Raw genomic sequence first — 12,858 nt, 5'->3', positions numbered from 1 at the left:
CACGACACTTCGCGGGAAATTTAAAATTGCAATTTAGTAAACTAAAGCGGCCGTATTGGCATGTGTTGCAATGTTAATATTTCATCATTGATATATAAACTATCAGACTGCGTGGTCGCTAGTAGTGGCTTTCAGTAGGCCTTTAATAATAACCTGAAGTGTATTTCTCAGGAAAGGAGGGATGTAATTTACTGTTTTGTCACGTCAGAGCCACCGTAGCAAGCGTTCAGTGTGTGACGTCACATGCCTCATATCTTGCACAGCAAAAGTAATAATGTTTATTATTTTGCACTGAACAACACACGGCAGTTGGGTCAATTATATGATCTGTCCATCCATCCATCCATTTTCTACCGCTTATTATATGATCTGGATTATTAAAATAAATGTTTCATCCAAAAAACAGGAAACACGTGTGGAATTTATAGCATTCGATTGTGTTGGATCCATTATGGATTGAACTTTCACAGTATCATGTTAGACCCGCTCGACATCCATTGCTTTCCTCCTCTCTAAGGTTCTCATAGTCATCATTGTCACCGACGTCCCACTGGGTGTGAGTTTTCCTTGCCCTTATGTGGGCCTACCGAGGATGTCGTAGTGGTTTGTGCAGCCCTTTGAGACACTAGTGATTTAGGGCTATATAAGTAAACATTGATTGATTGATTGATTTTTATTTGTATTTATTTATTTTTTAAATTTATTTATGAACCTTTATTTATATATATATATATATATATATATATATATATATATATATATATATATATACTGTATATATAAAATGTATTCCTTTTTTTTTTTGTCCTGTCCAGCTTCTCAGGCAAATCATATTGATTGATTAATTAAAACCAGGGGTCACCAACGCGGTGCCCGTGGGCACCAGGTCGCCCGTAAGGACCAGATGAGTCGCCCGCTGGCCTGTTCTAAAAATAGCTCAAATAGCAGCACTTACCAGTGAGCTGCCTCTATTTTTTAAATTGTATTTATTTACTAGCAAGCTGGTCTCGCTTTGCTCGACATTTTTAATTCTAAGAGAGACAAAACTCGAATAGAATTTGAAAATCTAAGAAAATGTTTTAAAGACTTGGTCTTCACTTGTTTAAATAAATTCATTTATTTTTTTACTTTGCTTCTAATAACTTTCAGAAAGACAATTTTACGGAAAAAATACAACCTTAAAAATGATTTTAGGATTTTCAAACACATATACCTTTTTACCTTTTAAATTCCTTCCTCTTCTTTCCTGACAATTTAAGTCAATGTTCAAGTAAATAAATTTTTTTATTGTAAAGAATAATAAATCAAATGTAATTTCATTCTTAATTTTAGCTTCTGTTTTTCGATGAAGAATATTTGTGAAATATTTCTTCAAACTTATAATGATTAAAATTCCAAAAAATTATTCTGGCAAATCTAGAAAATCTGTAGAATCAAATTTAAATCTTATTTCAAAGTCTTTTGAATTTCAAAGTCTTTTGAATTTCTTTAAAAATTTTGTGCTAGAAAATCTACTAGAAATAATGATTTGTCTTTGTTAGAAATATAGCTTGGTCCAATTTGTTATATATTCTAACAAAGTGCAGATTGGATTTGAACCTATTTAAAACATGTCATCAAAAATATATATTTATTGTGAGAAATCATTAAGATGATCAGTGTTTCCACAAAGATTAATATCAGTAATGATTAATAATAACATAGAGTTTAAGGTTAATTGAGCAAATTGGCTATTTCTGGCAATTTATTTAAGTGTGTATCAAACTGGTAAACTCTTCGCATTAATCAGTACTCAAGAAGTAGCTCTTGGTTTCAAAAAGCTTGGTGACCCCTGATTGAAACTTTTATTAGTAGATTGCACAGTACAGTACATATTCCGTACAATTGACCACTAAATGGTAACACCCCAATATGTTTTCAACTTGTTTAAGTCGGGGTCTACATATATATATATATATATATATATATATGGGCTGTTCAGATTTACTTTACAAAAGAGAAGTGTAAGAAAGAGGGGGAGTAGACAGAGAGACAAAAACAACCACAGCAGACACAACAACAACAACAATAGAACAACACCAGCACATACGATAATCTTTATTTATAAATTGCAACGTTTACAAACAGTTGAGAAATAACCATCAAAATAAGTACAAACAGTACAAAACAGCGTCAGGGCTTGTAAACTCAATAAAGTATCTAAAATAAAATGCAATATATATATATATATATATATATATATATATATTAGGGATGCACCGAAATTAAAATTTGTGGCAGAAGCCGAAGCCGAATAAAATTTAAACGCTTGGCCGAAGGCCGAATACCGAATAATGAATGCAGTTTTTCACAATTTTTTAAATATTGCATAAATAGCCTAGAATAAATATTTAGACATGTTTTTCAAATAAGGTAATTTTTTATTGAATATTGACATTTTTTTAATATTCCAGTAGCCTTTGCTTTTCAAAAAAAGCACAAAGTTTTTCATTTATATTAGGCCTTCAAACAAAACATCCATCCATCCATCCATTTTCTACCGCTTATTCCCTTTTGGGGTCGCGGGGGGCGCTGGCGCCTATCTCAGCTACAATCGGGCGGAAGGCGGGGTACACCCTGGACAAGTCGCCACCTCATCGCAGGGCCAACACAGATAGACAGACAACATTCACACTCACATTCACACACTAGGGCCCATTTAGTGTTGCCAATCAACCTATCCCCAGGTGCATGTCTTTGGAAGTGGGAGGAAGCCGGAGTACCCGTAGGGAACCCACGCATTCACGGGGAGAACATGCAAACTCCACACAGAAAAATCCCGAGCCTGGATTTGAACCCAGGACTGCAGGACCTTCGTATTGTGAGGCATGCATTCCAAAAAAATAATAAAGTGCATTAAAGTGGATAAACCCACAACAAATGAATTATTGTCCTTTTGGCAAAAGTCTGCTTAGCCACAGTAGATATGCTAATAACGTAAACAGAAGGCTCAAGTAAATCTCAATAAGTGTGTGCTTGTAACCTCATACACTTATACAGGTAGCCTACACAACAGGCTAATAATGTAAACAGAGGCCCCACTAAATCTCAATAAGTGTGTGCTTGTAACCTCATACACTTATACAGGTACACAACATATCCCAACGTCACTGCACCTTGGTTGATTGCGTCACCGCGTCAAATAATTGCGTCACACGCCACTATTCGCTCGTACAATTTCAGTAAATAATTTAAATTTGGAACACAGCATCATTGTTTTCACAGCTTTTTGGTTGTTAGAGGATGAGAGTGTTTTAATCACTGCTCCCCTCACCTCCCAGGCGGTGAATAAGGGTGAGGGGTCAAATGCAGAGAATAATTTCCTCACACCTCTTGTGTGTGTGTGACAATCATTGGTACTTTAACTTTAAAGTTCCATTCCGTTTTTTAAGGCGGTCTGTCCTAACGTTTTTAGCGTTCAATCTGACATTATTGGGAGGTTTTGTGTTAGTCTGTGTTAGTGTTCCTAAAAATCAGATATATTGGCCCCCAGACACTTTTTTTCTCTCTAAATTTGGCCCCCCCGAGTCAACATAATTACCCATGTCTGTATTAAAAAATGTTTGCTTTCATTTCAAACAACAATATTCAAGGACAACTTTAAAGCAAATGTGTACATCAGTGGTGGGGGTAAAATTGTGGAATTCTCTTTACAACGAGATAAAAAACTGTAAAAATATATTCCAATTGAAAAAAATATATAAAGATAGAACGATAAGATCATATGGACAGCCATAAGTGTTTACATTTTGTTTTTTATTTATTATTTTACTTATTTTTTGTCTGGTTTGGTATTTGCTCTGTATCATTCCGTGAGGTGTATATTATATTATTACTATTATTTTCTTGGTTTGGTTTATACTTTATGAAGTTTTGCACTTGTTGTGTTTTTCTTGTGTTTTTTGTTTTTGATTGTTTCATCACATTTGGATATATGTGTCGGCTTAAATGATATTCATGAAGTAAGATAATGTATTATGTCAAAGGGGGCAGGAAATTATAAGATTTTCTTCATCCTGCTCCTTCTCAGGAATTGTGTGAATTTAAATTGTATAATTGTGATATAATTATTTATCGTTCTAAATGCACATCAATGAATGAGATAAATAAAAATGAAATGAAAATGAAATTCATTAAAAATTAACAATAAAAAATCACATGTACATAAATATTCACCGCCTTTGTTCAATACTCCTTGATGCATATAGTCATGTGACTTTGGCCCAAGGACATCAGGAGGCGTTCTTTGATAAGAGGAAGTGGTGTATCTAATTACAAATGTAAGCTGTGTAATTATTACATTCTTACTGTCCTGTGCAGTGATTAGGACGAGCCATAACACTTTCATGGCCCGACTTTGGGTGGGCCGGCGGCACACATGAAGTTTGTGTTCCAGTCGGGGCAAAGGTGGAATAGGAAGTTTGAGAGAGTGAACCTACAATATACAGTTCAGGTTTTTTTTATTCAAATCATATAGAAGAAACTTGTGTTGATGCATTTTTATGCCTCCCTGATTTCTTTTTTTGACTATTTTCTAATCCTGTAAGACATTCTCATGCTTTTTCACATTTTCAGAAGGAAGAAAGCCAATTCCAAAGGAAAGGCAGTCCGCCCTACAAGAAGGAAAGCGAAGGAGAATATCGATAGTCCTATACATCAACATGCTCTCCAGGGCAAGATCACCAGGTAAAGAAGCATGCAATTACCAGAATATCAGGCGTACTGCAGATGAGCGGGTATATTCGGCTCTATTTTCAGACAAAAGGCGTACTGGATTTTAAGGCGCATTGAAGGGGTCATGTTATGATTTTTTTCTGTGTGTGAAACTAATCCTTGTGGTCGACATAACAAGTAATGGTAGTTCTTTGGTCAAAATGTTGCATAGATGATGTTTTCCAGACCATCTTCAAGTCGCTTTTTGAGCGTCTTATCATGATGCGCCGTTTTCTGGGCGGTCTTATTTACGTGGCTCACCTTCAACAACGTTTTTTTTTCACCATCATCTTGGTCTTACTGCTAGTTTTCAGCGCTCGCATAGAGTCTACTCACAGATATGAGTTACAACTGTACACTACTTTGTATTACGGGCATGTGATTTTTCCATCTATAGTCAGAAATGCGTTCTTTTTATCTCTGTAAAAATGTCAAAAAATATTTTTCGTATTTTCTTCCGACCTATTATGTGTGTTCAAATCTCTTTGCCATACCTGCCGACAACTACGGTTTTCCCGTAATGAGTATTCAAGTATTGGAGATAGGGTGAGAAGCTCTGCCATCCGGGAGGAGCTCAACGTAAAGCCGCTGCTCCTCCACATGGAGAGGAGCCAGATGAGATGGTTCGGGCATCTGGTCAGGATGCCACTCAAACGCCTCCCTAGGGATGTGTTTAGGGCACGTCCAGCTGGTAGGAGGCCACGGGGAAGACCCAGGACACGTTGGGAAGACTATGTCTCCCGGCTGGCCTGGGAACGCCTCGGGATCCCCCGGGAAGAGCTAGACGAAGTGGCTGGAGATATGGAAGTCTGGGCTTCCCTGCTTAGGCTGCTGCCCCCGCGACCCGACCTCGGATAAGCGGAAGATGATGGATGGATGGATGGATGGAGTATTCAATTCATTTGGATGAATGGGCTATGTATTTATGTCAACTGTTAATCATTTTTCAATTCTTTAAACACTAAAACATCTTTACATGGTGCTTTCTTTGCAAATGTTTGCATGTTCAATTGCTGAATAACCAGGAGCTTTGGAGGGGTTACCTCACTTGTTCCCCCCCACCTGCGGCCCCCGGACCCACGGCTTGTTTTGAGTCTTTTTCATTCAGTTCAAATCGCACGCCTGGTATTAGAAATGGCAACAGTGGTGGATAACTTCCCCACAACAAGAGGATAAAGAAAAAGAAGGAGCTTATTGACTTTGGCCTCTGGCAACAACGGCGGAAGTGCACACATTTTCGAATCCCAAATATACAACAGTAGGAACCAATAGGTAATAAAAGTTGGTTTTGCATAAGAGGTCGAAACAAAACACCAGATAATGTCTCCTAATAGGCGCCATTTTAGGGTCCTTATACACACACCATAATAATACTGTATGTTGAAGCACAGTACGCCTGACTACGGTAGCCATAATGCTCCACGTTCCATCAAGCCATATGGTTTCGTAGCTTACCAATGTTGTACTAAAATATTTGGAAAAATATTCTAAATGAAACGTCATAGATTTAGTGTTGCTTGCTTATGGATACTTGCTAGCGTCATTTATGGAACATGTATCAACCTGCAGTCCACACGTATCTTATGTGTGACTGCTATCTACTGGTCACACTTAACACTACACCAGGTACCACATAAAATTGCTCAACATGAACTAATACGTACATTAGGCACACTGTTGATTTTTGAGGAAATGAAAAGATTTTAAGTGCACCTTTTAATGCAAGATATACTGTCATCAACTTGTGTTTGTTTTTGTGTGTGTTTTTCTGAGGAGTGCTGCATGTCTCGCACAAGCTAACCTGCTTTAGACAGCTACGTATGTTTATATTTGAACAATGCAAGGTTTGTTCACTGAGTACTAGCATCAAAAACACTGGGATAGTACAATTACAAAAACAAAAACGCCGAATGTAGTGTTTACTAGTTTGTATCTTTGAATGAGCAAGAACAGGGCATGATTGATTTGCAGAGGCTTTCTGTACAAAGTGGCCTACTCTTTGTTGTTGCAGAAGAAGAAAAGCTGTCTCAGTAGCATCCCCTGCAGCTGTGAGAAGGAAACGGAGGCCTCGCCAAACTACCAGTGAGAGTGAGGATGACATGGCCTTTTCCATAAGAAGCCATCCCAATCCACTTCAGGTCAATACAAGTTTGAAGTAAGTACTTTTTAATACCAGCACAGGATAGGACTTTTTGTATCCCACATTGGGAAAGTCCCATGGTTGAAGCAGTAAAAAATATATATAATAGCACTCTATACTGTACCTAAATGTGTTTCAATACTTTACGATACTTTTTGGGACATCTCCAAATAGAGGGAACTTCGAAAAATGTCAATATTGGCTTTTTTCCAACTGAATATCTAACACTATATTGAGCACTCACAGTCAAAGAACAATTTTACAACGTTAAACTATCAATTAAAAGGCATTGACCCCGAAGGGAACGTCTACCCTGTGCTCCTCGACTACAGTCTGCACTGGACCGAACAGCAGGACAGGTGTGACAACTACATAATTACCTGACACTCTTTATAACCCCTTGTGCCGAGCTGATTGTTCATTATTTAGATGTTTAGCTAAGTTTGAAGCAAAGCTGGGAATACGAAACGCCGCATTTGGTGAGGCGTGTTTTAAAGCAGCTGTTGTGAGATTAGTGTATGTGTACTTCTTTAAGAATGGCAGTTTGTGGAGTGAGTGAGTGAGTGAGTGAGTGAGTGAGTGAGGGAGTGAGTGAGGGAGTGAGTGAGGGAGTGACTGAGTGAGTTTGGCAGGTTAAGAGAGGTAGCACAAGCATCTGCTGGAGTGTTACTAGCGTGGTGGATATCCAGTTGTGCCCAGTGGAAATTATAAATAAAGAGACCAAGTTGTCACTAATCGACGGCCTCGTCATTCCGACCAAAGAGCGGAGCTTTACGGACCCTTTGTGAAGTGAATGCTCCTTATGATTTTTACATTTGGAGCAGTTAGAAGTGGAGGGGGAGTCGAAGAGTCAGAAATTGGCTACGAAATCCAAGGCAGAATCCACTGAAGCAGAAACAAAAAGGAAAATGCAAGCTGCTCAGATATTTGCCAGGAAGGCTCATGTCAGAGCCATCAAAGCAAAAATGCCAAAGAAATGTGTAAATAATGTCAATAAGTAGATGAACCATCTGTGGATGTGAACACTAGCAAGGTTTTAAATACTGTATAGAGTAGGCTAGCCCATGTGGTTCCTGTGGATGTAAACACAATTTCTGTAGTGACTGAAACAGACAAAGTAATGTGTAAATAATGTCTAACTAGATGAACCATCTGTGGATGTGAACACTAGCAAGGTTTTAAATACTGTATAGAGTAGGCTAACCCATGTGGTTCCTGTGGATGTGAACACAATTACTGTAGTGACTGAAACAGACAACAAAGTAATGTGTAAATAATGTCAATAACTAGATGAACCATCTGTGGCTGTGAAGTGAACACTAGTAAGGTTGTAGATACTGTATAGAGTAGGCTAACTCATGTGGTTCATGTGGATGTGAACACAAGTTGTAATTACTGTAGTGATTAAATAACATAGTTATTGAAACAGACAAAGTAATGTGTAAATAATGTCAATAAATAGATGAACTATCTGGCTGTGAAATGAACACTAGTAAGGTTGTAAATACTGTATAGTGTTGGCTAACCCATGTGGTTCCTGTGGATGTGAACACAATTACTGTAATGACTAAATAACATAGTAAATGATCAATGGGTTGTACTTGTATAGCGCTTTTCTACCTTCAAGGTACTCAAAGCGCTTTGACACTACTTCCACATTTACCCATTCACACACTGATGGAGGGAGCTGCCATGCAAGGCGCTAACCAGCACCCATCTGAAACAGACAAAGTAATGTGTAAATAATGTCAATAAGTAGATGAACCATCTGTGGCTGTGAAATGAACACTAGTAAGGTTGTAAATACTGTAATGAGTAGCCCCCAGACCTGCGGCTTATTTTGAGTCTATTTCATTCAGTTCAAATCACACGCCTGGTATTAGAAATGGCAACAGTGGTGGATAAATTCTCCACAACAAAAGGATAAAGAAAAAGGAGGAGCTTATTGACTTTGGCGTCAGGCAACGACGGCGGAAGTGCGCAAATATTCGAATCCCAAATATACAACAGTAGGAACCAATAGATAATAAAAGTTGCTTTTGCATAAGAGGGCGAAACAAAACACCAGATAATGTCTCCTAATAGGCACTATTTTGGGGTCCTTATACACACACCATAATAATACTGTATGTTGAAGCACAGTACGCCTGACTACGGTAGCCATAATGCTCCACGTTCCATCAAGCCATTCGGCTTTGTAGCTTACCAAAGTTGTACTAAAATATTCTGACAGATATTCTCAATGAAACATCATAGTTTTGGTGTTGCTTGCTAGCGTCATTTATTGAACATGTATCAACCTGCAGTCCACACGTATCTTATGTGTGACTGCTATCTACTGGTGATACTTAACACTACACCAGGTACCACATAAAATTGCTCAACATGAATTAATACGTACATTAGGCGCACTGTTGATTTTTGAGGAAATGAAAAGATTTTAAGTGCACCTTTTAATGCGAGATATACTGTAATCAACATGTGTTTATTTTTGTGTGTGTTTTTCTGAGGAGCGCTGCATGTCTCGCACAAGTTAACCTGCTTCAGACAGCTACGTATGTTTATATTTGAACAATACAAGGTTTGTTCACTGAGTACCAGCATCAAAAAACACTGGGATAGTACAATTACAAAAACAAAAACGCCGAATGTAGTGTTTACTAGTTTGTATCTTTGAATGAGCAATAATAACAGGGCATGATTGATTTGCAGAGGCTTTCTGTACAAACTGGCCTGCTCTTTGTTGTTGCAGAAAAAGAAAAGCTGTCTCAGTAGCAGCTGTGAGAAGGAAACGGAGGCCTCACCAAACTACCAGTGAGAGTGAGGATGACATGGCCTTTTCCATAAGAAGCCATCCCAATCCACTTCAGGTCAATACAAGTTTGAAGTAAGTACTTTTTAATCCCAGCACAGGATAGGACTTTTTGTATCCCACATTGGGAAAGTTCCACGGTTGAAGCAGTAAAAAATATATATAATAGCACTCTATACTGTACCTAAATGTGTTTCGATACTTTTCAAAATAAGGGGGACTTAAAAAAAATTCATTATTGACTTTATATTATCAAAAAATCTTAAGGTACATAAAACATATGTTTATTATTACAATCAAAGAACAATTTAGTCTTTATATAAAATGTTGAACATACTAGACAACTTGTCTTTTAGTAGTAAGTAAACAGACAAAGACTCCTTAATTAATCTGCTGACATATGCAGTAACATATTGTGTCATTTATCTACCTATTATTTTCTCACATTATGAGGGACAAACTGTAAAAATGGAATGTTAATCTACTTGTTCATTTACAGGTAATATCTGCTTATTTTCTCTTTTAACATGTGTATCTACACTTCTGTTAAAATGTAATAATCACTTATTCTTCTCTTCTTTGATACTTAACATTAGTTTTGGATGATACCAAACATGTAGGTATCGATCCGATACCAAGTAGTTACAAGGTCATACATTGGTCATATTCAAAGTCCTCATGTGTCCAGGGAAGTATTTACTGACTTTATAAACATAATATGAATTTTTTAAAAAGGAAGAAAGATTGTGTGACGTTAAAACATATCGATGTAATCATAGTAGTATCGACTAGATACGCACCTGTACTTGGTATCAGCACAGTGGATGTCAGGTGTAGATCCACCCATGGCGTTTGTTTATTTCGTGACGCCGTGAGCTACGGTGTGTAGTGAAGCATGTTTAGCTATTCCTCATCCTCCAGTGATAATGATACTTGTAAGAAACTTACTTTATTTGTCGCCGTGGAGGCCAGGATTAGTGATTTAGAAGTAGCTCAAACACTGCAGACTGCGGATGAATGTTCGCCGCTAGCTAGCTTGGCATGTCTTAAAGCTGCTCTTCGTGAGGGTGTTTCAGAGTTATAACTTTTATCTTGACTTTTTACACCAAAATGCGTCCATTCTCCCATTTCTGTCTACACACTGTGTCTGCTTGTAAGTAATCTGTGTGTGCGTGCTGCCCAACATGCTTCTTTGCTGGTAAAACCAGCAATGTCATGACATGACCGGCAGACCTACATGAACTCCATGGTGTTCAGGGATTAATAGTCTCTTCTATTGCTATTGTACTATTTTTTCAGCTATACTTATATTAATCATTAGTAATGTAGCAGCCTAGTTTTGAATGGCAGGGTCCCTGCTACCACATGTTGACAAAAATATAACATTTACATAATAAAAGTAAACTGCAGGCTTCCCAAATGCTGTAATAAATTAAGCATGATGAGTTGACTTGAAACTGTTTAATGTTTCACTTTTTATATGTAGAAGAAAGGTTTTGTCATTTTATTAATTTAAAGCAACAACTTGATTGTTAATGTGGATTAACATGGGCAGAATTTTATAGTGTTCCTAATGTTAAAAGGATTATGCCATTGTTTACAAATTTGGTAAATAAATAACCCAAAAATTTATATTTTTTTTTTTTCTTACTGTACCGAAAATGAACCGAACCGTGACCTCTAAACCGAGGTACGTACCGAACCCAAATTTTTGTGTACCGTTACACCCCTAATCTAACATAATAGTGAGAGTCCAGTCCATAGTGGATCTAACATAATCGTGAGAGTCCAGCCATAGTGGATCTAACATAATAGTGAGAGTCCAGTCCATAGTGGATCTAACATAATAGTGAGAGTCCAGTCCATAGTGGATCTAACATAATAGTGAGAGTCCAGTCCATAGTAGATCTAACATAATAGTGTGAGAGTCCAGTCCATAGTGGATCTAACATAATAGTGTGAGAGTCTAGTCCATAGTGGATCTAACATAATAGTGAGAGTCCAGTCCATAGTGGATCTAACATAATGGTGTGAGAGTCCAGTCCATAGTGGATCTAACATAATAGTGAGTCCAGTCCATTGTGGATCTAACATAATAGTGAGAGTCTAGTCCATAGTGGATCTAACATAATAGTGAGAGTCCAGTCCATTGTGGATCTAACATAATAGTGAGAGTCTAGTCCATAGTGGATCCAACATAATAGTGAGAGTCCAGTCCATAGTGGATCTAACATAATAGTGTGAGTCCAGTCCATAGTGGACCTAATAGTGAGAGTCCAGTCCATAGTGGATCTAAAATAATAGTGAGAGTCCAGTCCATAGTGGATCTAACATAATAATGAGAGTCCAGTCCATAGTGGATCTAAAATAATAATGAGATTCCAGTCCATAGTGGATCTAACATAATAGTGAGAGTCCAGTCCATAGTGGATCTAACATAATTGTGAGAGTCCAGTCCATAGTGTGGCCAGTTGGAGACCATCCCAAGCGGAGATGGGTCAGCAGCGCAGAGATGTCCCCAAATATAACAAGATTCTATCAGTTGGCAACCTAATGACAGCAGAAATTGTACAGTAAATGATGTTTTATTATGTTTGTTGGCTTTCATGAGGTCTGCAGTAAGTAATAATTAGTGATGTTTCTTTTAAAAAAAAACAAAAAAACAAAGCATTTATGAAATGAATGGGCTGCGTGTGCTTAAAATGATCAAAATAGGTAAATATTAAACGTTACTCTAAAAGTGCTCTTTACTACATTACAAATATACTTTTATATAAAACATTAATGGAGGTGTTTGGATGTTTTTTAAGGGCTTTATAGGCAGAATAGAGCGACTCCTATAGGCTCCATTGTAAGTGGATCTTGATCGCATTTATTTAATATTTAGAAGGCATTAAAAAAAAAAAACATCCATCGTCATGTCTTTCTTAATGACTGTTAATGATAGGCAAAATTCCCCAAAAAGTGCAGTTCTCCTATAAACTTAAGGACTTTCGTGATTTGAAACTTCCTCAAAACTTATGGAATTGATTGTCAAGGCTCGTGACGATCAATCACTCTTATGAGAATTCCTGCGTTATTCATGTTCATCTTGTTTCTTATGGAGAAACTTGCTTTAAAATAAGAACTTTTCTGTCCACGAACCGTGTTTAGG

At 37.4% G+C, this 12,858-nt stretch overlaps 1 protein-coding gene across 1 annotated transcript in view; it reads left to right on the top strand.

Annotated features, from left to right (window-relative positions):
* haspin (histone H3 associated protein kinase) overlaps window positions 1-12,858 on the top strand; it is a 45,007-nt gene that overhangs the window by 4,418 nt on the left and 27,731 nt on the right. Inside the window, exons 2-4 of the mRNA XM_061916237.1 lie at window positions 4,615-4,725; window positions 6,764-6,907; window positions 9,645-9,779. Of these exons, the coding sequence (XP_061772221.1) occupies window positions 4,615-4,725; window positions 6,764-6,907; window positions 9,645-9,779 (390 nt within the window). The remainder of the gene's footprint in view (window positions 1-4,614; window positions 4,726-6,763; window positions 6,908-9,644; window positions 9,780-12,858) is intronic.

The sequence above is a fragment of the Nerophis ophidion genome, linkage group LG01 (genome assembly GCF_033978795.1).
Source record: "Nerophis ophidion isolate RoL-2023_Sa linkage group LG01, RoL_Noph_v1.0, whole genome shotgun sequence".
Lineage (NCBI taxonomy): Eukaryota > Metazoa > Chordata > Actinopteri > Syngnathiformes > Syngnathidae > Nerophis > Nerophis ophidion.
Note: the sequence above shows the minus strand (reverse complement) of the source record. Positions and strands in the feature narration are given on the sequence as shown.